The sequence below is a fragment of the Anoplopoma fimbria genome, chromosome 12 (assembly GCF_027596085.1).
Source record: "Anoplopoma fimbria isolate UVic2021 breed Golden Eagle Sablefish chromosome 12, Afim_UVic_2022, whole genome shotgun sequence".
NCBI classification, from domain to species: Eukaryota; Metazoa; Chordata; class Actinopteri; order Perciformes; family Anoplopomatidae; genus Anoplopoma; species Anoplopoma fimbria.
Genome location: NC_072460.1, coordinates 15,139,379 through 15,164,648, shown reverse-complemented (window position 1 = coordinate 15,164,648; position 25,270 = coordinate 15,139,379). Strand labels below are relative to the sequence as shown.

The 25,270-nt window shown below is 39.2% G+C and overlaps 1 protein-coding gene across 1 annotated transcript in view; it reads left to right on the top strand.

The window, feature by feature from the left end:
* LOC129099266 (DNA (cytosine-5)-methyltransferase 3B-like) overlaps nt 1-24,865 on the top strand; it is a 32,304-nt gene extending 7,439 nt beyond the window's left edge. The window contains 21 exon segments of the mRNA XM_054608439.1: nt 9,535-9,685; nt 10,037-10,122; nt 10,221-10,358; nt 11,095-11,146; nt 11,149-11,240; nt 13,866-14,024; nt 14,132-14,239; nt 15,642-15,783; nt 15,885-16,007; nt 16,415-16,459; nt 16,541-16,620; nt 17,046-17,158; nt 17,342-17,525; nt 17,852-17,936; nt 18,068-18,213; nt 18,888-18,978; nt 19,166-19,314; nt 20,128-20,213; nt 20,740-20,809; nt 20,914-21,032; nt 21,880-24,865. Coding sequence (XP_054464414.1) covers nt 9,535-9,685; nt 10,037-10,122; nt 10,221-10,358; nt 11,095-11,146; nt 11,149-11,240; nt 13,866-14,024; nt 14,132-14,239; nt 15,642-15,783; nt 15,885-16,007; nt 16,415-16,459; nt 16,541-16,620; nt 17,046-17,158; nt 17,342-17,525; nt 17,852-17,936; nt 18,068-18,213; nt 18,888-18,978; nt 19,166-19,314; nt 20,128-20,213; nt 20,740-20,809; nt 20,914-21,032; nt 21,880-22,021 — 2,361 coding nt within the window. The 3' untranslated portion in view covers nt 22,022-24,865.
* Nucleotides 24,866-25,270: the final 405 nt, after the last annotated feature.

Below are 25,270 nucleotides of genomic sequence, written 5' to 3'. Positions count from 1 at the left end.
TGTACCATTCGAAGGCGGCAACACAGAAACTTTCACAATCTGTACACACACTTTTACTCTCTGTTCCACATTTACACACAAACACACACTTTCACCCTCATACTTTCATAACTTGTGTACACACACACTTACAATCACAGCCCCACACACACACTTAATGAGGCTCCTGTCGTACGTTACTGCTGGTTCCTCTTTTTCAGTCTCATATATCACTCCATCTGAGAGGGACACTTCCTGCTCTCCGCCATCTGCCTTCCTTTTCTTTCCTTCTCTCTTTTCTCTCCATCTGTCCTCTCTTTTTTTCTTGATCCCCCTCTCCTCTGTGTATTGTTTGCCCATCTCAATGTTAACCAGTTTATGTGATATTAGGATTGGATGAATTCAATTCAAGTTTAGACAGCTAGATGGCAGGCAGGTAATTTCTTTGAGCTACTGTTTTATTGAGGAGAAATCCTTAAAGAGTAACTAAACCCCCAAACCACTTTTGTCCACCTGACAAAAACAGATTATGGATACTAAGTGGTGATCCAATTAGATTCAGGTCCTAATCTTGACATTTAAGTGCAAAGTTAATGAATTCTACATATAGTGTTAAAATATGCGAGTGACTGCCCTCTATTGGTTGAAACCTTGCTATTGCAATTGACTTTAGCTGATCAGCTGATCTCGAGTCAGGTGATGAGTATGGAGGCAGCTTTCGTCACCAACAAACCCCCCCTTACCTGCTTGCACCTATAAAACCAATGCCTCCCCTGTCTCTCGGAAGGATGTGTGCATCTACACCCGCTATTGCCACCCAGCTAGCTAACGTTACAGCTCAGCCGAGGAGGACTGCAATCATGTTTTACATCTTGCGCTGTCACAAGAATGAGCCTCTCGTCCACAAGTTCATGCGCGGTTTCAGTAGAAAGAAAGTAGTTCCTACATTAAACTGCTTATAACAAAAGGTCTGTGGACTATCATGATTTCTGGAAAGACACATTGCTGTTGAGGTTTTCAAATGTAATTTTGGCGCTTCGAGGACCACAAGTCAAATGCCATATAGTCCCATTATACTGGAGAAAAGGCAGCCCATTTCTACAGCCAGGACTTGGCAAGTCACACCAAAACAGTCTAGATTGATAAATAGCACATGTAAGAGGACCAATATGAATTCAAGATTTGGGGGTTAACTGTCTCGTAAAGGAAAACAAACTCCTGCACAAATTTCAGTCTTGAAAAAAAGTCAATTTCGTCTGGAAGTATTGAGGACAACGGGAGATTTGGGCTTCAGTCAACTCTACTTGTGGTAAACTTTGCAACCTTGCATTTTTGAAGTTGTTTACAGCATCACGGACAAAAAACTTAAAACAACTTTATTTTCTTTGTCAAAAAAAGATTACACTTTCAGGGACTTAACAGTTTACAGCCCCCTGCGTTTTGGGGCAGTCCTGCCGAGTGTTAGCAGTGGACCGCTTCAAATCATTTAGGCCTCGCTAAGGTGTTTCGACAGCGCAGTCGCCGGAGCGCCGCAGGGCAGATTGTTGCTCGGTGTGGAATGTGTGTGTGACGTAGGTTGTTGAAATCTGCACAATGCAAGACTTAACATACTGCTGTACCAAACACACACACAGAGTCATGGAGAGGGCAGGATGCATGAGACACATCTTCCACACACCTGACACTGTAGTGGTGGTGATAGAAATAGTTGTAGTTGCAGTTTTTGTACTAAAAAGGAGAGAAGAGAGGGAGGCAGAGGGGAGAGTAGAGGATAATTTGTCTTACTTTAATGCTTCATTGGGCATGTTCATGTCTGCCAGCAGAGGAGTGATGGATACCCAGGAAGGCAGGTTAATAGAGGATAATGATGATGATAATAGTCACACAGCCACCTGGCCCACATCAAATCCCATTATATGTTCAGGTCTTGAACTAGAGGGTTTAGAATGAGCAGTTAACCATTTCAGACAACTCTGATTTAACTTTTTAACTCTCTTATCCAGAGAAAGGAGAGGAGAGGATTAAATTCTTAAAAGACGAGGGGATGTGAAGACAACTTGTGACCAAAGATGTCATGAAACAAACTTATCTTAGCATGTTTTTCAGCTTTTACTCTCCAAGAATGTGTAGCTGCAATGCTGCCGTCTCCGCTTCTTTTCTCTGTGTATTAACAGAAGTTTTTCCCCCCCTCAACTTTTACAAAAGCAGACCTGGTCTGGTTTAGTCCGGACCAAGAGAGAGAGAAAGAGAGAGTGAGAGAGAGAGTTAAAAGAGACGGGGCAGTAAAGATTTAAACAAAATGAGTTGAAAAGAGAAAATAAGAGAGGAGGGGTAACACGAAAGTTTGGATAATGTAGAAAGAGAAAAGGATCAAGAGGCTTTTGTGGCAATCCAACAGCCCATTTGGGATTTTTAAGTGAAGTGTATATTGTTGCAAAGAGTAATATTCAGTCTGGTTGGAGCAAATAAAATAAATTTTTATGTAAGAAATAGTTGCTACAGTTTTTTGCTGTGTCAAAACAAAATTCACAGTTTTAGAATCTTTTATTTACTAATTATTGAAATTATGTATTTTTATGCACTACTATAGATGACATTAACCAAGAAAAAGGATAACATTTAGAATTTATGACATTTTACCCTGACTTTTTGGAAGGTAGAAATTATTTTTTGGGACGTTCCGTGATGGTGTTGAAAAGTTGATCTGTAGACTTGCTGCCAATTATAGTTCTTCGAACGAAAATAAGAATCTGCAAAATTTTGAATTGGCTGGTCAAATTTGTTTCTCTACTTGCAAATGTATTATTTTTTCTACATACATTTGATAGTGCGGGTAGAAATAGAAGCAGACATTTATGTGGTGCTAAAAAGATAAATGCCTTAGAGGAAGCAGAAACAGGTCATCAAATTGTCAGTCTGTTCGAGCAGCTCAGAGGAGGGTTGAGTAAAAACGCTGTGTGTATCCTTTAGCTGTTGCAAAACACACACACACATACACAGAGCGGTCGTACTGATCATCCAGGTGTGAATGTGTATGACCCTAGTCTGCCACTCATCCCTGCAGGCCGCTACTATAAATATGTTTCTTGCCTGGTTTAATGTAACAGATGTTTTGTGTGAACATGTGCCGACCAGGAGGAATCTACAGCGCTATATAAGGATTTTCCGATTCATGATTAAATCAGATTTTAATTTGAATATTCATACTTTAATGTGATTTAAATAGCTAAAATAAATGCTTTCTTCTACATACAACATTGGGATTTGTTTGTATGAGTAAACAGGGGTTAAAGCATTTGTAAACATTTGGTTAAATTACCAAAGAAAATCATCAAATAACTCAGACATGGCCACACAAATGTACATGTGTACTTGTACACACTTGGATAATCTTAACACATGTTAAAACTATAGATTAGCCGTGGTGTCTCCTAACCTGTTGTGGTTGTTATCTTTATATATTTTATGTTTTTATGACACCTTTTTATGATAAACATTTATGATACATTTTTTTTGTTGTTTTCGTCGTCGGTTTGTAAGTTGGATATTTCATCAGAGCTGGCTCCTACTGGTTCCACAATATATCGTCATAAATAATTTACGTCTGCCTCTGCATTTCTCTCGATCATTTTAAAGAAGATTCCAAATATGCTTACACTTTTACTGTATTCTCTTTTACATTGTTTTCTAGTGCTCCTTGAATTTATCTTCTCTTACCTTAAATAAACAGTGGCGTTTTTATATGTAAAAAAAAAAAATGGTCGGGCACCAACCACAACAGATTGGCCTAGTCTTGTACACATACAAATAGAGAGAGAGAGAATGTGTGACTGAGTGGGTAAGAGAGAGAAAAAGCAATTACACAACTTACAAAACTACAAGCCTGAATTAGGATACTTTATTCACTCACGTAAGCCTACAGCTGAACCGAATAGTTCAAAGTTTTGATGCGTCATGCTTAACATATCTTCCCCTCTCTCTCTCTCTCTCTCTCTCTCTGCGTAATTGTCTCAAAACCTCATTCAAGCTTCGCATGTAAAAAAAAACCATTTGGTACAGCCCTAGAGCTTGAAGCTCAGAACAAATGAGCCTGAATGGCTACAAGTGAACAGCAAAGACCTCAAGTTAACACCAACTGACAGGCATAACGAAGCACACGGACAACTTTTTAGATAATGCCTCTGAAAATTCCTAAATTTCGGGGATTCCGCCAACTTGTTGTGGCCACATCTTACACACAGTTAAACACATGTTATAATCCGACTGAGCAGGGACCTTCTTTCCTTCACAATTGTCTGTTATGCCTCTCAATATAGCGCCTGTATGTTATGTCGATTTGCAGTGACATTTACCCGTCCCAGTAAACCCAATTTCACAGCATTATCCAGATGACTCCCACTGCTCTCATTTTTCAGGATCCTCTTAAAAAGGTGTTCGAAATCTTTATAACCCGTCCTCCACCAAGTACCATCTCCACTAAAAAGCAGACATGGAAAACAAGAGTGCCTTTATTTGTATGCTAGCTTCTAGACACTTTTTCCTCAAAACCCACACGTAAAAAAACGCTTTTAACCCACGATTTATTTTACCGGCAGTTTGAGTGATGATAGTATCCAGTGGCTGGTGGACATCGAGGCTCTCTAATTCCAATTTCTCCTCCACATTAAGGCTTTCAAACCTTGTGTATACAAGCCACTTCATTCATGTTCTCGAGTTCGCTGGCGGTCGCAAAGAAAGTCTCCCCTCTTCTTGCCAAGCAGTCTATTCAAGCTAGTGTTGGCGTCGACAGATAGCCAATAAAATTTGAAATATGAACTGACGCTGTAGTGGGGCTACGGGCTGTCAGACCCACTAATCATCAAATCTGTGTTATCTACATTAAATACAGACTAAATCTGAGCATGTGCCAAACACAGGCCACCGTAGACCTACTGCTGACACCAGGAATCTGGTGAACATGATGACCACATTAAATCCTCACACAAATCATATGCAATTTAGGATAATTCATAGATGATAATTTATAGCAGATAGTAAGCTTTGAGAATTGATAATAACATAATATGTATGCACAGTTCTCTCCGATGATGACAGGTGGGGCTATGCCACCTGCCCCTAATGACCAGTCACCACTGTAAACAAAGATTGTCTGAGTTTAAAAATTGTATAACAGAGTTTGTGGCAGAGACTTGCAGCCTATAAAGTAGTGTCTCATATCTTTATTGGCGTGCTTGATTAGTCATTATGTGCCTGAGTCAAAACATCACTCGAAGCACTTTTCTACCTGAAGCCAACAATGAAGGGCTCCGTCTTGCTGTGTAGGTTCACTCTCACTGCGTCTTTGTGTCTTGGCTTTCTTTCTGCTTCAGATGTGGAGTACCCTCTTTCACTGGCTTGCCATTGGTTGGATTAAATGTCTTCACGGACTATGCATTAATACAAAAGGTCTGAAAAAGTTGAAACAAAAAAAAAGAGAGCCAAGCCAAACCAATCAAAATCAAATGTTCAGGGGGGATTATGTTGAATTTGAAGATCTAGAAATAGAGCTTGAGATCAGCTCATGCGTTAAGCAACTATTGATGATGTTTGTTGATAATTTTAAGCTGGATGAAAAAGTTACAAATGAAGGTAGATGCATGTTTAAGTCCGAAAAGTTTCGGGGGATGTTATCGGTCCCAAGTTTTCCTGCAGAGCCATTTTTCTGTCAACATCAGAAAAAACATCAGTCCTTACTGCCAGGTGTTAATATATGAATGAGAAACAGTAAGCTACTAAATTGAGCCCCAAGGTCAGTCTATCTCCCATGAAGTCATAATGTTTTATGTTTCAATGTGTTTGTTAATGTTAGAGGATTGTGCATGTGGCAGCCGAGGCCACTGAAGTACAGCTTTGCTGCAGGAACTCAGATTTCCTCCAGCTGTGATCTTTCATCCATGGCTGTTAAATATCAGAAAAGTCATGGAGGTCAGTTTACTTTATCCCCATTTGTATTAAACAAAGTCCAGTCAAGAAGAGACTGGGTGAACAAGAAAAACTTGTCCAAATGTATACACTGAAAAGCAGCTTCAATTACTGCAAAATGGGAAGATTTTTAAAAGCTGAATAAATAAATTGGCTGAAAGCAACACACAGACTGCCCCAATTTCCCCGGGATTGCTACTTTATTCTACAAATGAAAATTACTTAAAAATCAAAACATAGTGAGCTCCATCTGGCCTGAAAACACTGCCTACTGTTTGAACCGAAAGACTTGGACACTCTGCAGCTCCATTCTGTGTATCTGTCTGGGCAGATGGAAAGATAACGACTCGACACAGTAGTCAATGCAGTATAAACATCTGTGATGGCTTCTTCAAACAGCTGTTCATATCCCTCCTCAGCTAGAAGTGCTGCTCTACCTTCTTTCATCACTCATTCCTCCCAAACTGTCTTCCTGCTCGCTCTGCAGTCACTCCTCACACCTATCCAGAACCTCTCCCTCCCTCTTCTGCTGTCAATCCTCCAGTGCTGAGATATAAAAAGAGGACACACTTTCACATACAGGAGCCAATATAAATAGTTTTATCCTCTTATGTAAACTAACATACTTCAACAGTAGATTTTAATGGATTTGGATTTCGTCATCTTCTCAAACAAAATAATATTTGAAGATATTTTATACTGTTAAAGAGGATCTTCCGCCTCAAAAAGAAGATTTTGACTTGATTAGTGCTGAAATGGTCTATTGGTCAATTAAACAGTTAGTTGTTTTTAAGTCATTTATCAAATGAAAATGCCAAATTGTCATCTGATTTCAGCTTTTCACATGTAAGGATTCGATGCATTTCCCTGTTTTCTATCAAAGTAAATTGAATTTGGTTGTATTTTGGTACGTTGGTTGGACAAAACATACAATTTGAAGAAATCACATAGGACTCTGCATGTGATGGACATTGCAATCAATCAATCATGTTAAATGTGGCATGTATTATATAAGGTACAATTCCATGGGTTTGTATTGCTAGAGGTATTTATGGTCTGTGCTCTGACCTTTTGTCTAGAGCACCCATCAGGTCAGACTCTTTCCTCGACCAATGCTTCTGTCTAGAACAAGTTGCTGCATGGTTTTCTAAACATGTTCATGTCCCTAAAGAATTTTTCAGAATGCTTTTGGTGACCCTGATGACCTTTTCCCTCTCCCTTTTTGTCAGTCTCTCTCCCTCCTCTCGGTCGTGCCAGCAGTTTCACTGTCGACCATCTGGAGCACACACTTTATGCACAGGTTCACTGGGTTCATTTATTATTGGGGAGATTTGGCATTGCAGCGACGCTCACACACCACACGCATTCCCTGTTTTACAACGTTTAAAAATCACAAACAGCCTCATTTACGCGTAGCTGGGATTTTCCTTAAAAAGTCAGCACAATCTCACAATTTCTCCATCTGTTGCACAGCTGCTCTGTCTCTCCTCCTCTCTCTGCTATGTTCAATCTTTTACTCTTTTGCAAATACAAATACATTTTTTTTGTAAATTAAAGAGTCAGTAAATAAACAAAAATCCCGTTTTCAGTTACAATTGTAATCAACAGTTTAATGTGACCAACCACATAATGGTAACAAAATTAACTTGTTTGCATCGTCCAAATGGCTAGTGAATTTAAATTTTTCCAGCCACTTAATGTATCACCATTGTTTTTTTGTTTTCTTTTTTGGCTGGCGATTAAAGCAAATCTACAACCCTGTTGCATATTTTACCAACATACAGTTATGGCTTAAATCAAAACAAAAGAAGAAAAGCAAAAAAACAAAAAAACATTTTGGATACATAAGTGCCCATAAGTGTTAACAATATTGAATAAAATATTGAGGCGATACATTTCGAACTATGTACATTTTTACAGCGTCTCAGGTTTTGGTGTCCGGAGGGTTAACTATAGTTTCCAACCCTTAGAATTTATTATATCTCTATCTCTCTCTCTCTCTCTCTCTCTCTCTCTCTCTCTCTCTATATATATATATATATATATATATATATATATATATACACACGTACATAAGCACACACATACACATATTAGCTGGAATCAGTACTTTCAAGCACAAGTCCAAACAAGAGCTGAGTTGAGCCAGGTTGCCACGGATACGCACACGGCAGGTTCACTCCTTCACTGCCGTCGAGGTGAGAGATGAAGTGATGAGAGAAATAGTAATATAAAGCTTTTTATGCTCACCTTCAAGCAACCTTTGCTGATCTCTCTCTCTAAACAAATGACTCACCTCCACTGGAAGCTAAGGCCTCTCACAGATTCATCAACTCCTGTGTTATTCTTCTGCAGTCTCTGCAGCGTTTGTGTTGAGTCAGATGGTTAACCTCAGGTTGACATGCGGGCACGCCTGACAGTGTTGGACATGTCAATTGTCAAAATATATACTGGCTCCATTGATAGTGCTAGTGTTTGATTTCCACAGCTTTTTCTGTGGCTTTTATAAGGGCAGAGCAAGAATGTGTTTCATTAATGAAAACAATACCCCCAGCGGAAGGGAGGGTTTGTCTCCATGTTGCAAAAAACATTCATGCCACAGAGCTTTAGGTAAATTATGCCAGTACGATAGTTGGAATGCCCCTAAAGGGGTTTTTGGAAACAAGTGACCCAGTTGGAAAGCCATCAAAAGTGTCTAACAATGTTCCGTCCATTGTGCTTCAAGGTTTAGAAGATTTGGATGTTCAGCAGTCCGAGTCATGATTCAACAGGTTTCAGACGTAGCTCAGTGTCATGCTTGTAGAACTACAGGGATATCATGTGACAGTTTAACTGCATGCATCAGGTGAAGGCTATGTGAATGTAAAGTATGAAATAGACAGGTTCTTTTTTTCTAAGGGCTCACTTAGGATTATGCTTTGCAGTTTTTTGTCACTGCATTTCGGGCGGTACATTCAGGTGAACGGCCATATTAGGATTGGCAGAGTTTCCTTATGTGACCAGGTAGTGTCAATCTACTGGACTTCAAAACCACAGGTGCTTTCCCCATGCGCATTTGTTTGTCATTGAAAGAAAATGACTTTCCATTTCCCCGTCATGATTTCAATATGCATGTAGATCCAGCCTCAGGTAGCCAGCCGGAAAGCAGTCTGGTTACCACGAGGCAAAGTATCAAGGGAGTAAAATAAAGTGAAATTTAAAAATGTAAAAAACACGACACATTCAATGTTTCAATTGACAACCTAAATAAAAGCTTTTAATGTAAAAAAAAAAAGGCATTTGGTACAGCCTTAATTTCAGCGTGATCCCTGAGATTTTTATTTTTTGTCAATTGAAAATTTTTAAAGCATTCATTTTGGATGGCTTTTGGATGTTTCTCCAAACAAAGAATGGCGTTTGGATGTTTCTCTCTGAAATGCACCCTGGGAGTAGTAGTTATTCTCCTCTCATCACTTTTCTCCCCGTATTTTTTTCACTCTTCACATCCTTGGCTAATTTAACCGTCATTCTCTTCCTCACTTCAATCAGTGAATCAATAAATCTAATAATCAGGTTAAAGTCTGTGAGTCACCTTCCCTCTGTCTCTGTCCCTAGGCGCCGTTAAACGGAGACACGCCTCCAGCCAAAGGCCTATCAGAGAACGACAGAGGCGTGGAGCTAACCAATGAGAACAGCCCTCTGACGGCAGCTGAACCGCCCTCCCCTTTCAGCCCCAAGCAGAATGGAGACGCCGCCTCACCTCAAGGTAACACACACACACAAACACACACACATACACACAATTAGATTCTAGATTCTAATTTTGATCTTTAAATCTATAGTTCGCAAAACTCTAATATTTTAAAGTTTCCATAGTTTCCTATAATTTTTGAAAAGTAACTGATTGATTTAGAAGTTTACTGGAAAGAGCAATCAAAACATTATTAAAGTTCACTTTTGTATGCCTATCATAAAGCAATCTCATATCTTCCACTATAAATGTATTTCTGGAGAAGTGACTGTCCTGCTACTTGCACATTATCTCTTGAAAGTGTAGAGTTACTCTTCGAGCCATCTGTCGAACCTTCTGTTGATCTCCTGCTTTTTCTCTTTGCAGATGGTAACCAGTGTTCAGGGGGAAGTAGGAAGAGGAGCAGGAAGAAGTCAGAGGAAGAGGAAACTACCTGGGACTCCTACAGCGAGGTATGACCACAGACATACAAACTATAATTTATTAAAGCTTCTTTTGGGAGACATCAATTCAACCCTCTGAGTGTGTGTTTATGTGGTTTTGTTTACAGGAGAAGACTTCAGGAGCGCCTCAGCTGGGTTTGAGAAAGACACCTCGACCTAGAACCATCTTCCAGGCCGGTCTGACGCCGCACACAAACAACAAACCTCGCAGACAGAGCCGCAAACATGAGCCCAACATGTTACTGGTAAACACACACATATCACTAGCTTTTTTTACCCCATGTTAAAGAACATGATATTTTCCATTTACAAATGCTGTGGTGTTTATTTTAAAGTACATTTTAGTCAACCAACTTCCTTCAATGTTTATGCTTCCTTATTTGAATTTCTTACTTCAGTTCGTATTCACCAAATGTCAGTATAATCTAAATCGGGCCCTGACCCTCGGCTAGGATAAGCTGTTCTTTTGACCCTCTATGCTTACTGTAGTTTCTGGTGCAACAGTTTTTTAATGCAGTGGAACAGTTCAGTCAGTTCAACAATTTTTTTTCCCACATCCTGGTGTCTCCATAAAAGGCCTGTGGTTAACAGTATTGATGTCCACATCTATGACAATGTGGTTTTTTCGATGCATGTTTAACCTTTTGAAAACATCAGAGAATAAGTAGGATTTGTCTATTCTTTTTTGTTTTGTTTGTCTCTCTTAACTTTCTGGTTTCCAACTAATTGTCGTGAAAATCAAAAGCAATTTTCCCAAAACTGCTGGAAAGTAAATGCAAATTTATGTTTTTTTCACGTGTTCATGTTTTCACTATATGTAAAAATTAAATGGAAACTAGAATAGAACATTGAACTGTGTAAAGAGTGATTGGCTTTCCATGTGTATAACACAAAAAATGTCCACTAGCTCTAAAGGATGGAGGGAATTCAGTTGAGTCTAATTAACCTCCCTCTTTATCTTCATCTGTCTTTCTCCATCAGTCTTGTGTTACTGGTCCTCGTGTGGCTGTGGTTACATCCGGCGGGGTCCCAGAGACCCCCGCCTGGAGCTGATTGAGCAAGACTCCAAGGACTCGGCCCAGAGCATCAGCACCTCATCCAGCTCTGAGATCCAGCAGGAGTACAATGTAAGATGTGTGTTTGGAGGAGGAAGCATGGAGGGGCGTGAATCAGATATCAGGGCTGGAGACTAGACCTCCATCCACTCATGGGGGCAGGTTGATGGAAGGTTGGAGAAACAAAAACGTTTGACTGCAGCTGCTGAACATAATATTATATTTATCAGTAACTTTCCAAATCGGCATAAATTAGATCCACTTATTTAAAAAGAAAATATGTCCCTTTTAAAGCTGGTTCCCTTTTTACTTACGGTATTTACTTTGGAAACAGTGTTGAAGAAAACCAGGAGCAAATGCCAGGAGTTGGTTTTTCATAAAACAACATTATGACTGGTGTGTTAACTGCATTCTAAATTAATCAGAGCACACAAGGCCAAACTCCTCCTAATTTACCATATGACTGGTTGCTCACAATTTAGTCAATGTGACATTTAAAAAGCTATTTATTAAACAGGGTCCATTGAAGTGTTCATCTACATGAAGAGGCACCGGGGCTGCATTACATCACTTCCAGCAAACTTCACAGAGAAGGCAAAAACAGCATTACTGATCAGTTTTAACTGAATATTCTCTGGTCCAGCTCAGCTAAAGATACCAAAAAACTGAATCCATCAGCATGTTAGCAGGACGTTCGTTTGTGACCGGTACCGACAACGCTATCTTTACTTCACCTCCATCTTCCGCTCCATGAACCTAAATGGTGGCAGTGTCTTGTGGTGTTTGATCCATTATCCTCGCTTGTTCTCGACTATGGCCGCTTAAAGTAGAGATAGCAAGTTTATTGCGTTAGGAGGGATTTTTTTTTTTTCAGCAACGTCATCATTTAGCAGCTGTATGCAGGCGAAACACAGGAGCCATAGAAGCGATATATAGCCCGATACTAACAATCTCTCTTTGAAGGCATATTGTGGAGACATTTTAAGAATTCACAAACAAACATTGTCCTATTAGACACCCCTACCTTTAAAGCACTCTTGGAGAAGGGTTAAAGGATGTTCAAAGGGAAAGAAAAAGAGAGAGGCAGCTGTTTCAATGCAGGAGAGGCCGCTCATTAGGAAAGGGGAAGTGAAGGTTTGGCAGTGACAAAAAAGAGAAGGAGGGTAACTCCCTTCACAAACCACAGAACCTCCTCCACCTGGCCTTGTGTTAGTGCAGGTGGCCACAAAGACACACACACACACACACACACACACACACACACACACACACACACACACACACACACTCTCACACACTCTCACAGACTGGCTGTGTTTGCTCTGTATCAATAGTTTCATTTAGGTCATGACGACCACCAGGGCCTGTGTGTGTGTGTGTGTGTGTGTGTGTGTGTGTGTGTGTGTGTGTGTGTGTGTGTGTGTGTGTGTGTGTGTGTGTGTGTGTGTGTGTGTGTGTGTGTGTGTGTGTGTGTGTGTGTGTGTGTCTTTGTGTGTGAGGTGCATACTCACACAGAGTTCTGCATGTCTCGGGTCTGCGTGCACTGCATCTCATAGTTCATAGTTTTTTGTGAATGCTGATGCGTCTCGTTGTGCTGGCGTGTTTTCAAAGTCGTCCCAGGCTGAAGTCAGTGGAGCATAGCATCCTTTCAAAGCCTAATGGGTTTTTTATCTTAAGGTGATCACATATCCTGGGCTCAACTGGGATTTGTTTGCTCGCATAGAAGTCACACCGGCTCAAAAATTAGCACACCTTATTTGCAAAAGAAAGAAAGAAAAATGGGTCAATTATGGTTTTATCAAGGATGTTTGGTGTCTTTTTAAAGTGCAAAGCTAACAGCAGAGATAAAGAAACACCTGAGCAAATGAGGAAATCAGACTACAATGTGTTTTCATACAGGTGTAAAGTGATGCCAAGGTGGATAAACACTATTCTGTTTATGTTGTGATGCTTTAAAAATCTTGACATTTAATCTCGATACATAACGGTTTTATTAATCCATGCTGGGCAATCTCTGTTTTACGTCTGTTTTAAAACTGTCATACTTAAAGGACACTACTTAATATTAAAGACACGGTACGGGATTTGTTTTCTTTCCTAAAACGCCATCTAAACCTTCTCCTCTAGACCATCTCTATGTCCTCCCTCCAACAAAAAATGTGGCTTTATGATTTAGTACAGTGAAGAGGAGGATTTTATCTAAATCTTTCATTGTGATATTACATCTATCTTCTCAACACTTCTCTGAGTAAACAAAAGTGTTTTTGCACAATTTGTGTTTGTTACTTTGTTCCCTTCCTGTCACCTTTCCTCCTTTCAGCCTTAGCTTTAACTTTAATCTTTAAAACCATTAAACTGGTCTTGAAGATGCAAATAGTTATTTTCTATCTTTTATTCTATCCACAGAGTTTTAGTTATAGTTTTAGGAGAAAGTTGAACCATAAAGGTTTTAGGAATCGGCAAACCTGCCTAAAATGCCAAGGAAGGTTTTCAGCTTTTACAGATATCTTAAATATTACAGATATCTTGTCAGCTTTCTGCCAAACCATCAATCTAAATGTCTTTCCATTATCTTCATTCTTCCTCTCTTTTGCCACCCACTCATATTTCCTTTATACCTTTTTTTTCATCAGTAAAGTGGTATTAAGTTCAAGATCATGACCTTATATCCCTCTGCACTCTGCCTCCTCCATCCAGGACAACAAGGGTTTTGGCATTGGCGAGCTGGTGTGGGGAAAGATCAAGGGCTTTTCCTGGTGGCCCGGCATCGTGGTGACGTGGCGCGCAACTGGCAAACGGCAGGCCAGCAACGGCATGAGGTGGCTGCAGTGGTTTGGAGATGGAAAGTTCTCTGAGGTGAGGAGAGAAGGAGCAAATCAGACAGACTGAAGGAGGGAGGGAGAGGGAAATCATATAATAGCTGCACACGCTGACTTTGTTTGACACCATGGGATCTTTTCCAGGTTTCAGCAGACAAACTGGACTCCATCACCGCCTTCGCCAAGTTCTTCAGCCAGGTTTCCTACACCAAACTGGCCTCCTATCGCAGGGCTATCTTCCAAGCACTGGAGGTAAGCGTAAATGTGGATTAGGTGCAACTTTTTGAAATTAACCACCTTTATTCCTAGTTGCTGGGCAGGGTTAAGCTGCCCTCTTCCTCCTCTTCAGTGCAGGTGTCTCAAATGACATTGACTGTGTGTAGGAGTGTGTGTGTGTGTGTGTGTGTGTGTGTGTGTGTGTGTGTGTGTGTGTGTGTGTGTGTGTGTGTGTGTGTGTGTGTGTGTGTTGGGCAATCGCCTACAAGCTTCCATCGTCCGATAGTGCCCCCCTAGCGATCGCCGATAGTCGATGCTAGCCGATAGTGGGGGGTTGCGAGCGCACGCAACTTCAAAAAAGCGCAGGAGTGTGTGTGTGTGTGTGTGTGTGTGTGTTTAGTTTAAGGTCAGCTGCTGACAATATTTCACATCTGACGCCTGCTGTAAAAACATGCTGCTGTGGCGACCCGTGCAAGAACACCGTTCACTGGAATGGTAGTTATGCGTGTTTAGACCGCATCATATGTGTGTTTAAGTGTAAAAAAAGTGTGTGTGTGTGTGTGTGTGTGTGTGTCCCTAGTGTGTGTGTGTGTGTGTGTGTGTGTGTGTGTGTGTTTAAGGTCAGCTGTGTGTGTATGTGTGCACCAGATGCCAAGGAAAACAAACAGATGGATGTCTGAAACTCCTCCTAACTATCATTGTCTCATCCTGGCCATAAAAAAGAGGTTAATGAGAGAGGAACAATGGGCTGTCTCTCTCTCTTTTAAACTGCCTGTCCTTCCCCTACTCGCACATCTCTCTTTCTTTTTCTCTCTTTTTTAAAATGAGTCAGGAAGCCGAGAGCAAAGCCTTACCTTTGATGCTTTTAAATATCTTCCTTCAAGGAATGTTGACATTTAACAAGCTCTAATCTCACTTAAAGGTGAAAATCTAAGGACTCAATAAGTCTCAAATTTGGATTTACTGAAACCAATAAATCAGTGATAAAAAACTGTGATACCAATACCACTTGTAGTACGCAAGCTCTGATCTGGTGGTACGTAAAGGCCTTACTGAAAGACTTAACAATTGCACTTCAACTGTCCCAAGTCCTGAACTTAAAGCCAGAAAAAAACATTTAATTTAATTTAATTACAGCCAACAGTTGTTTATTGCAAATCACATTACAATGATGTAAAATATTAGTTGTTAATCATTTCAATATTTTAGAAATAATATTTGGTTCGACGGGACGCGGTCCGACTCGGACTCCTCAGTTGTTAATTAAAGCAGAATGATGGCAACGCCCAAAATGCCGAACTTGAAGCTTCAAAACCGTAGTCCAAAAATGAATGGGTGACTTCACGGTGACCACGTCCCCTTTATATATGCAGGCTATGCTTCTAAGTTTTTTTTTGTTGATCTCTTTACAAGTAAAGTTGACATCTCTTTATCACAGATGGCCAGTATCCGGGCGGAGAATAACTTTCCTCCCTGTGAGTCGGACAATCCAGAGGACCAGGTCAAACCCATGCTGGACTGGGCCAACGGCGGCTTCCTGCCCAAAGGAGAGGAGGGACTCAAACCGACACACACTGCCGGTGAGCAAGGCAGCAGCACCAGACCAGTTGCATAATGTTCATCATTAAACAAACTGCCTCCAAATGCGCCACTCACTGACTGTTCTTGTGTCTCTCTGCAGACAGTAACCCTCTGGACCACCAGGTCCTCGATGTTGCCCTGCCAGAGTATTTCCCTAGCGCCAAGCGGCCCAGAGGCAGCCTCTGTAAGAGCAAGGCCGCCCCCGAGGAGTCCTACAGCAGAGGTACATTTACACAATGCTGCGTATATGTTATGCAAGTATGTTTTTTATCATTTGGATTATTATTTCAATTTTTTGGCACTTCAACGTTTTAGTTTTCCTGCTTTTTGTCGGTTTAAGGTTTAAAAAGGAACTAAAATGTTAAGTTTGGTATTTGTTTTGTGGTCCAGATTAGTCAATGTTTGTTACGTTATTATTTTTGCATCAGTTTCATTTGGTTTAGTGTACTTTAGTGTAAAGTAGAGTATTTTGTTTGAGGTTGGCTGCAGCAAAAATATGAAGCTTTTAAAGGGCTTAAGACAAAAATAGTCCCGTTGTCTCTGGAAGGATAGTAAATGGGTTTGAATTATCCCTAAATGGATTTTTTAAAATATATATACTTTATAAAATTGTCCTTCTTTTCCTCTCAGAACAAATGGTGAATGAAGTTCTGAAGAATAAAAGAAGTATAGAAGGTAAGGACTCACACTTTCACATTGTGTGTTTCTGTGTGAATTCATCTGTAAATTATTAATCGTGTTATTTCATTTTTACAGAGTTCTGTCTCTCTTGTGGAAAGATGAGAGCAGCAACCTACCACCCGCTGTTTGAAGGAGGCCTTTGCCAAACATGCAAGGTAGAGCAACAAAACTATTGGTCATGTTTGTGTTGCATTCAGGGGTCCTTGTCAATTGACCTTTTTCATGGCACACATGCTGGCTCTGGCACTTGGACACCAACTGTAAAATTTAATTGAGCCATCTTTAAGTCAAGATGTCCGTAAAGACTTATTTTAAACTTCAGATAATTGCACATTGAGCATGCAGTAATTGCACTCAAACATGTTAAAAAACTGAAGCCTCCAAAATGATCCTGCAGCTGAATCCACACAACACAAACTGCACATTATAACCTTCATGAAGGTTATAATTAACTGGTAACTGAGTGCATATTTGAAGATGTTTTCTTTAAATTGTTGCCAATGTGCTGCAATGTCAGTGTGGAAGTGTGACAAAGCCAGATGTATTTATGTTAATTTATTTTCTGTGTGTGTGTTTTCAGGACGTGTACCTGGAGATTTCCTACATGTACGATGATGACGGTTACCAGTCCTACTGCACCGTTTGCTGCGGAGGTCGAGAGGTTCTGCTCTGCGGCAACGCCAACTGCTGCAGGTCCGACACACACACACAAACACACACACACACACACACACACACACACACACACACACACACACACACACACACACACACACACACACACACAAAGTAACAGTTCACCCAATACATTACCTACTAGCTCCCCCACCAAGGTGTCTATCTGTCCGCTCACCTCCTCTCCTCTCGTCCTTACAGGTGTTTCTGTGTGGACTGTCTGGACATCCTGGTGGATCCCGGAGCGTCTAACAATGCTCGCTATCTGGACCCGTGGCGATGCTACATGTGTCAGCCAATGCTGCAGTACGGCGTCCTGAAGAGACGGCATGACTGGAGCCTCAAGCTGCAATGTTTCTTCACCAGCGACAGTGGACAGGAGTTTGTGAGTCACAAATCTATATTTATCTATATCTGTGAATATTTCTGTGTAAACTCTATGTCAGTGTTTCCCAACCAAGATACATCTGTGGGGTATTAATATGATTAACAATCTAAAAAAAATTCTTACAATTTTTTTTAAGATTTTCAGTGAAAATGCAGTGAAATGTATTCTTCCTTGTTGAGGAATCTTTAACTTCTGTAATATTGACATTCAACTGAAATAATGTAACTTATTGAAACACTATCTTTTCAAACATTTAGCCGCCAAGATGAGAATTATCCTCCTAGGTGCCTCAAATATGATTTGCCTTAATTTCTCTCTTCCAGGAGAAACCAAAGATTTTCCCAGCAGTCCCTGCAGAGCAGAGACGACCAATCAGAGTCCTCTCCTTGTTTGACGGCATCGCCACTGGTGAGGATGAGTGTTTGGATGACAAGAGACAGACAGTGAATGAATATATAAGGACTGATGTCTTGACCATTTGAGGTTTAATTCACCTAAAACGCAGCAGGTCATCATGCAAACTGTGTCTGTGCTTTCAGGCTACCTGGTTTTAAGGGACCTGGGTTTTAAGGTGGACCAGTACGTGGCGTCAGAGGTGTGCGAGGACTCCATCTCGGTGGGTGTTGTCAGACATGAAGGAAAGATCCAGTACGTCCATGATGTCAGGAACATCACCAAGAAAAACGTAAGGAAGAAACTTTTTAAAGTGTCAGGAACTTACACACAGAACATACCTGTTGAAAATGATCAAGTTCAAGAAACAAATCCATTCTTTGTCTCTCTTGAGCCGTACGTTGCTTTTTTCTATCAGTTTTTAGAGACACACAAAATAATTCTCAACACCTGGCCTAGGCAGCTAATCGTTTAAGCATTCCTGTTTTGATAACGTGAGATTAGATTGAAACATAAGGACAAAAGCAATTACTTATTTACTTATTTAAAATAACTGTTTTGATTTTGTTTTTTACTATGTATCTTCTCTGCTGCTGTATTCCTGCAAATTTCCCCGCTGTGGACTAATGAAGGATTATCTTATTTTATCTTATCTTAATTACAGACGAAAGATTTAATTATGATGAACTATTTAATTATTTTGTTCTTTTTCAATTAGTTTGTGTATTACAAAAATGAATTTATTTATCTACCTGTACCAAATATTTGCAGCGCAGCAGTTAATAAATAGTTCATCATTTTGGGAAATATCTTTAAAAAAAATTCTTACGCTTGTGTCTGTGTGTTGATGTCCAGATGAAATGAGAAATGTCTTTTAAACCCTTTTACATCATCTCAATATAACTCTCAGAAAGAAAGCTGCCACTTCCTCAGTCTAACACTTGGTTGTGCTGTTGTCTCTCTTAGCTTCTGGATTGGGGTCCATTTGACCTGGTGATAGGAGGAAGTCCCTGCAACGACCTGTCAATCGTCAATCCTGCCAGGAAAGGGCTTTATGGTAGGTACCTGCCAGAGGAAGTCACCTCAGAGACTTTGTTTCAGTAAACGTTGTTTTGCACTAATCCAAGAGTTTATCTAAAGGGTGTTTCTGATGCTTTCCTGCTCCTCAATCCTAAAAATACGAAATGTTTTTATTTTTATGACAAAAAATTTCAGTCTGTACTCACGGTGCTTTGTTTCTGCAGAAGGCACAGGGAGGCTGTTCTTTGAGTTTTACCGTCTGCTGAGCGAGGCCAAACCCAAAGAAGGAGAGGACAGGCCGTTCTTCTGGATGTTCGAGAACGTGGTCGCCATGGGCGTCAATGACAAGAGGGACATCTCACGATTCCTAGAGGTGAGTTACATGGACTTGGGAATGTAAACAGCTATAAAACATCAAAAACATAAACCAAAGATGTCCGTGAACTAAAGATAGTTATTTCATTTTTTTCATGTGTAGCAAAAAATGTAATTCAAGACCTCAACCTCAACCCTAATTTTAGACCTAATCCTGAGGTGGAGGATATAACAAAAATATCACATCCCAAATCTTTTTAGGCAGAAACATAATCCACGATCTTATCACTATTTTTTTCGTGTTCGTTTTTAAGATTATTTTGTGAATTACTGCACAGACAACCAGACCAATTTCCCTATTTAAAGAAAAATAGCACTAGTGGTAACAAAACATCACACCAAACTCCATTCTCAAATTGAACACTTAAAAGTTGCTTTAAAGTCTCTTTGAATATTCATTTCAATTTATTTTCTTCAATAAATTCAAACCACCTCAAAGTATTTACTGAAAAAGATTCATATATCACTTTTAAAGCAAGATACATTTATTTTTAGAGAGCAGTGGGGCTAATCATTTAGCAGCAGCAATGCTCTGCTGAATGCAGCATAAACACTGCAGCCATAAAAACCACAGCTGATGTGCACTGTAGCACGACACTAATGATTTCTATGTAAAGGCTAATATCGTCCTACCGCACACCCCTATTTAAGCCCTCGATTTGTACATTGTAAGCTAGAGTGATTTGACCTTTGATCCACTGGATTTAATAACAGGAAAGAGCTTGTGGATCATTTTAAGCACCTTATATTTATCATTACCATGAGTTTCATGAGTAATCAATGTGTGTCTTTGTGGGTTTTTTTGTTGCAGTGTAACCCTGTGATGATTGATGCTATTGAGGTCTCTGCTGCTCACCGTGCCCGATACTTCTGGGGAAACCTGCCGGGCATGAACAGGTAGGAAAAAAAACTCGTCATCATTATCATCATCTCAGAAACACTTTGAGTTCCAATTTTTCAAAGAAAAAACATTGGTAACTTTTTCATTGGAATCAACATGTTGCAAGAGCTGCAACGATAATTTAAATTATCGATAAGTAGATTGACAGTTAAAGTAATCTTTCCTGCAAAAATTACAGAAAATTCATTATATAATAATGAATTGAATATCTTTGGGTTTTGGACTGTCAAAAAAACACCTTTAAAGATGTCACCTTTGAGTAACCGGGATGGAAATGTTTAACTATTTTCTGACATTTTATTGACCCAACAATTAATCATTTAATTTAGAAAATAATCATCAGATGAATGGATAATGAAAATAATTGTTAGTTGCTGCCCTACATGTTACACCACAGTATCTACTGTAAGGCTAAAATTGTTACTGTGATCTACACAAAAGAGATATTTTATGTGGATTTTGCTTATGATGTATACAATATATATAAATATATGTGTGTGTGATTACTCCTCTCCGTTTCAGGCCTCTGTGTGCCTCTGGGATGGACAAGCTGGAGCTGCAGGACTGTCTGGATCATGGCAGAGTTGCAAAGGTTTGATATATCTACAGATTACAGAACAAAGTCACTCTTCACAGTTTACACTTTTAAAATGGCTACTAGGTCTCCTGTTTGACCGTGTATTTGTTGTTTTGTAGTTTGGGAAGGTGCGTACCATCACTACCCGCTCCAACTCCATCAAACAAGGGAAGGATCAACACTTCCCTGTCCTGATGAACGGGAAGGAGGACATACTTTGGTGCACTGAGCTGGAGAGGTTAGCAGGAAACACACACACACACACACACACACACACACACACACACACACACACACACACACACACACACACACACACACACACACACACACACACAGAAAGACCTTTCAGAAGTTCAAATATGTGAGTCATTTAGTTGGATTTAACACTTTTATTTAAGCCGATGATACAAATCCTGAGTGTCATACTTATATGACTCTTGTCATATACAGTATTTGTCTGTGTGCTCAAGTGCAGTCTGCCTGCAAAATAACCAACTCGGAAAGTTTCTCTGCCAGCTATTGTATATTGCTATTTGGCCATCTTAATGTGATATTTTATATCAGCATTTCCACTCTGCAAGACCAAAAATGTAAGCTACTCTTGCAGTGCATGCAAAATGCTAAATTTTGGTTGCAGAGTATTTCACAAAGAAAGGAATAAGCCTGAGGGAGCACTTAAGAAAAGACAGACTAACCCTTGGCGTAGCATCATAGAAAAAAAGCCTTGACGACAACAAATACATTAATTGACACATATTTGGACAAATTCATTGAGTGCTTTTAAGATATTTTTCAAACTCGGGACACCCAGCTTGCAACTGAGACAAACCTGCACGAACTGGGATGTCTGGTCAGTGAGTTAGTGACTTGCCATTAGTCGGTTTAGTTTATATGTAAGGTAGCCCGTTACAATAGTTGCAATGGCATCGGTACACATAAAAATGGTCGCTGCTCTGACCATCCTGCTACGTTGTTTTGAATGGGAAGGTTCATTCTACTCCTATTCTTTTTTTATGGTCATACAGCTTAAGCACCATTGTGATACTGATTGTAATAGTGGTTGTTTATTTCTTACCCTGAAGGATCTTCGGATTCCCCGTCCACTACACAGACGTGTCCAACATGGGTCGCGGTGCCAGACAGAAGCTCCTGGGCCGGTCCTGGAGCGTCCCCGTCATCAGGCATCTGTTCGCTCCACTCAAAGACTACTTCGCCTGTGAATAGACGTCAGCCATCGGCAGCAAACAGACGCAACTTATAATTACAAACCAGCTCTTCCATTGTGATACTGGCTCCAAGGAACATCAGCTGCCGGCCACATTTATGTAAAGAGCTGGAAGTTTCTCTCCACTCTTGCAGGAGAATAACCAGTTTCATTACAAATCAGTGTAGCTGGAAAAAAAAGTGAAAATAATGTCCAGCCCTTTTGGGATCCTGGTGATAATGCACTGCAGCCTTAAACACACATAACACACACTAACTCAGAGATAAACAGATAAAGCATATTCTGTGTTTCACCCCATAGTATCACTGATTATGTCATCCATAACCGAGGCCATGAGAGTGCTTCGCCTCTCTGGAGGTTCAGCTGAGTTAAAAGGGAAAGATGCCAAAACCTGACTCTTTTTGTTGAGTAACATTAGACCTGTACAGTGATCTTAACCAGATTTTCTTTCATTTAAAATGCCCTTAGAAGGTATTGATTTAAGTTGACAACACTTAGTAGTTGTAGAAAATATAGACCAACATGGCACCAAAGGTACAGCTTTTTAAGGCACTGTATCAAACTTTTTATTTTTAGGTCGTGTAAAAAATTCAGAGGATGTTTATGCCTCCATTTAGCTGATGATCAAAATATGTGTAAACAGACTGTAAATCAAAAAAAACAGACAACAAAAAAACTTGAACCAAAGTCTTTAGATGGACAGATTTTGGCCTACATGCTGTTCCACTAGAATCGGGCATGAATGTATTTTCTCAAAAAAAGGGGCTTCTCTAGAAAAGCCAAAACATGATATTAGGTTTATTTCCTGAATTCTAAGATAACAAATATCCACAACTGTACTTAATTATTACAAATAAATTGATAAATAAAACAGAAATAGCACTCAAGAAAAACATATCCCACAAGTCTAATTGCTCCATAGGAAAATACATTCAGCAATGGAAGCTAGTGCACTGCAGGCTAACCGGGAGATGAAGCAGGGTTTGTCTTTATATTTAGTTCATATTCATAGTTGTTTTGTTGTTTATTGTTGTAAAAGAAAACCAACAATTTAGCTTGTGGACTTCATATGAGCAAAATAGCTTAGAAAGAAAAAAAACCTTTTATTAAAGATTATGTAAACATGTTTTTTGTATAGATAGTGTGAAACTTAGGTTATAATGTCACAGAGACATCTCCCTGATAGCTACATACAAATACTTGAAACAAGCCAATGCAAAAACACAGATATAGAGATTGTCTTTTGGGAACGATTCCAGACAGCTAAGAATTTATGAGTTATGGCATTTATCCTGCTGTAGAAGTTTAGATTTTATCATTATAATATGACATTGTTTTAGCTCACTGTAAAGGCTGGATGCCAGTGATGTCATCAACATTTGAGTGATCCTGGTTAAAAGAAGTTAATGTGAATCCAGGAAAGAGCGAGTGTCACTGTGTGTAATGTGGATTTAAAAAGCAAAAAGGTGGGAAACACTGGCAAACACACAATAATTATTGTAAACTACCACTGACTGCTCTTGGTTCCAATGCGTTTCTTTGTTTCCGAAACATTTGACCAGAGGAATGCCATGAAAATCATCTCTATGGGGCTAGTTGATACTCTGCTTTGTTCCGTGTGGTGCACATGCTTTGGTATACAGTATGTATAAGTAATTACAAGTAACCTAACTGTCTGATGTGGTGCGCATTTGTTGCCAGAAGAACAGTTTTCCTGTGAGATTTCAAACACCAAGTTATTGCAATAACCTAGATTTTTAATACTCCTTAACAATTATACAAATTGTTATTTTATTGCCTACCATTACATGTCATTCTGTATGCTTAAGCTTTAGCAGGTTCACTAGAAAGAGGGAATTACTGGACAGTTTATTTTGGTACCAATTCTCTTTATGTGAACAAACTAAACTCACAAAAGAAATGGTATTTTCCTTTGAAATATCTTTTTGTTTAGTTTTGATAACTGGAGGAAGATTTCGATGTTGTCGACTGTCACCAAATCGTACTAAATGGGCATTACCTCAGACAAAGGGGCAACTGTACATCACTCCTCCTGTAGGATCTCTGTTCTGTGAATATATACATTAGCTTTATGCTCCCATATGCCCTGTGTATATATAGATAGCTTGTATTTTATCACTGGAACTTACATTTTTACACAATGTTTTGCATACTGTATTGTTAGAAAGGTTTACAAGTGTTTTAACTCCCTTGTTTGACCAAGAACTACATTTTTCTTTAACACAAAATGCACAAGCCTTTTTTATTTCTTTTATGTTTAAATGACCAGTTCATTAAAAAATGTATAACTCCTCTATGGTGCTCAAAATGCCCCTTAAAGTGCCACCAGGAGCCTTTTTAGTCTAATTTTAAGTGCTTGAAAAAAAAGTTATTGTTTACATTCTTCATAAGACTGTCGAGCTTGTTGAATGTTTTGCTTGAAAACAGTACGCAAAAAAATCTATAGAGTTTTTCTTTTTCTTTTTGTTCATACAGTATATATTAACAGTATAAAGCTTCTTTAACTGTATAATGTCATAGCACGATATAGAGCATATTAATCAATAGGTTTTTGATATCTTGTGTTATGTAGATGTAAAACCATTTGAGTGCAAATCTCTACTTTTTTATACTACAACCTTTTAGTGCTTTATCTTTTATCAGGATTCCATTTGAGGATTTTTTTATTTTATTTTGCTGAAAGCTTTTTTATGGATCTAAAGTGCAAAAGCATTTCAAAGAACAGATTCTGTGCTATTTTTATACTTCTTTTGATAAGTGTTGCTGTATTTTTTTATGTTTATGTACTTCCTTTAGCAACCGTTATATAATTCTTACTCAATAAAAAGCAAAAAACACTTCCATGAGTCTTGTGTGAAATCTTAAATCATTTTTGTGCAAGGTCTGTAAATGTCAATAAAGTTGCAAGTCAGGATTATATTCATTATTGGTTAATCCCCTAATTATTTTGTATTGAACCCATTCATTATTCAGGGTATAAAATAATAAAATTTATGACAGATTGCTTGAAAAATAAAATTGCTTGTTTGATCCCAAAAATGTATTTAAAAAAGACTTGACAATGGTTTGGATTTTACATGATAATTAAATAAGATGATTTATCAGTTAATATTTCTTTGTTTATCAATGAAACAATGAATTGTTTCAGGAGTAGTTTAATCATGAGATAACTTGTGCTATAAAGATTTAATTAACATCTGAACACTTCTAAGAATGGGTTCAGAACA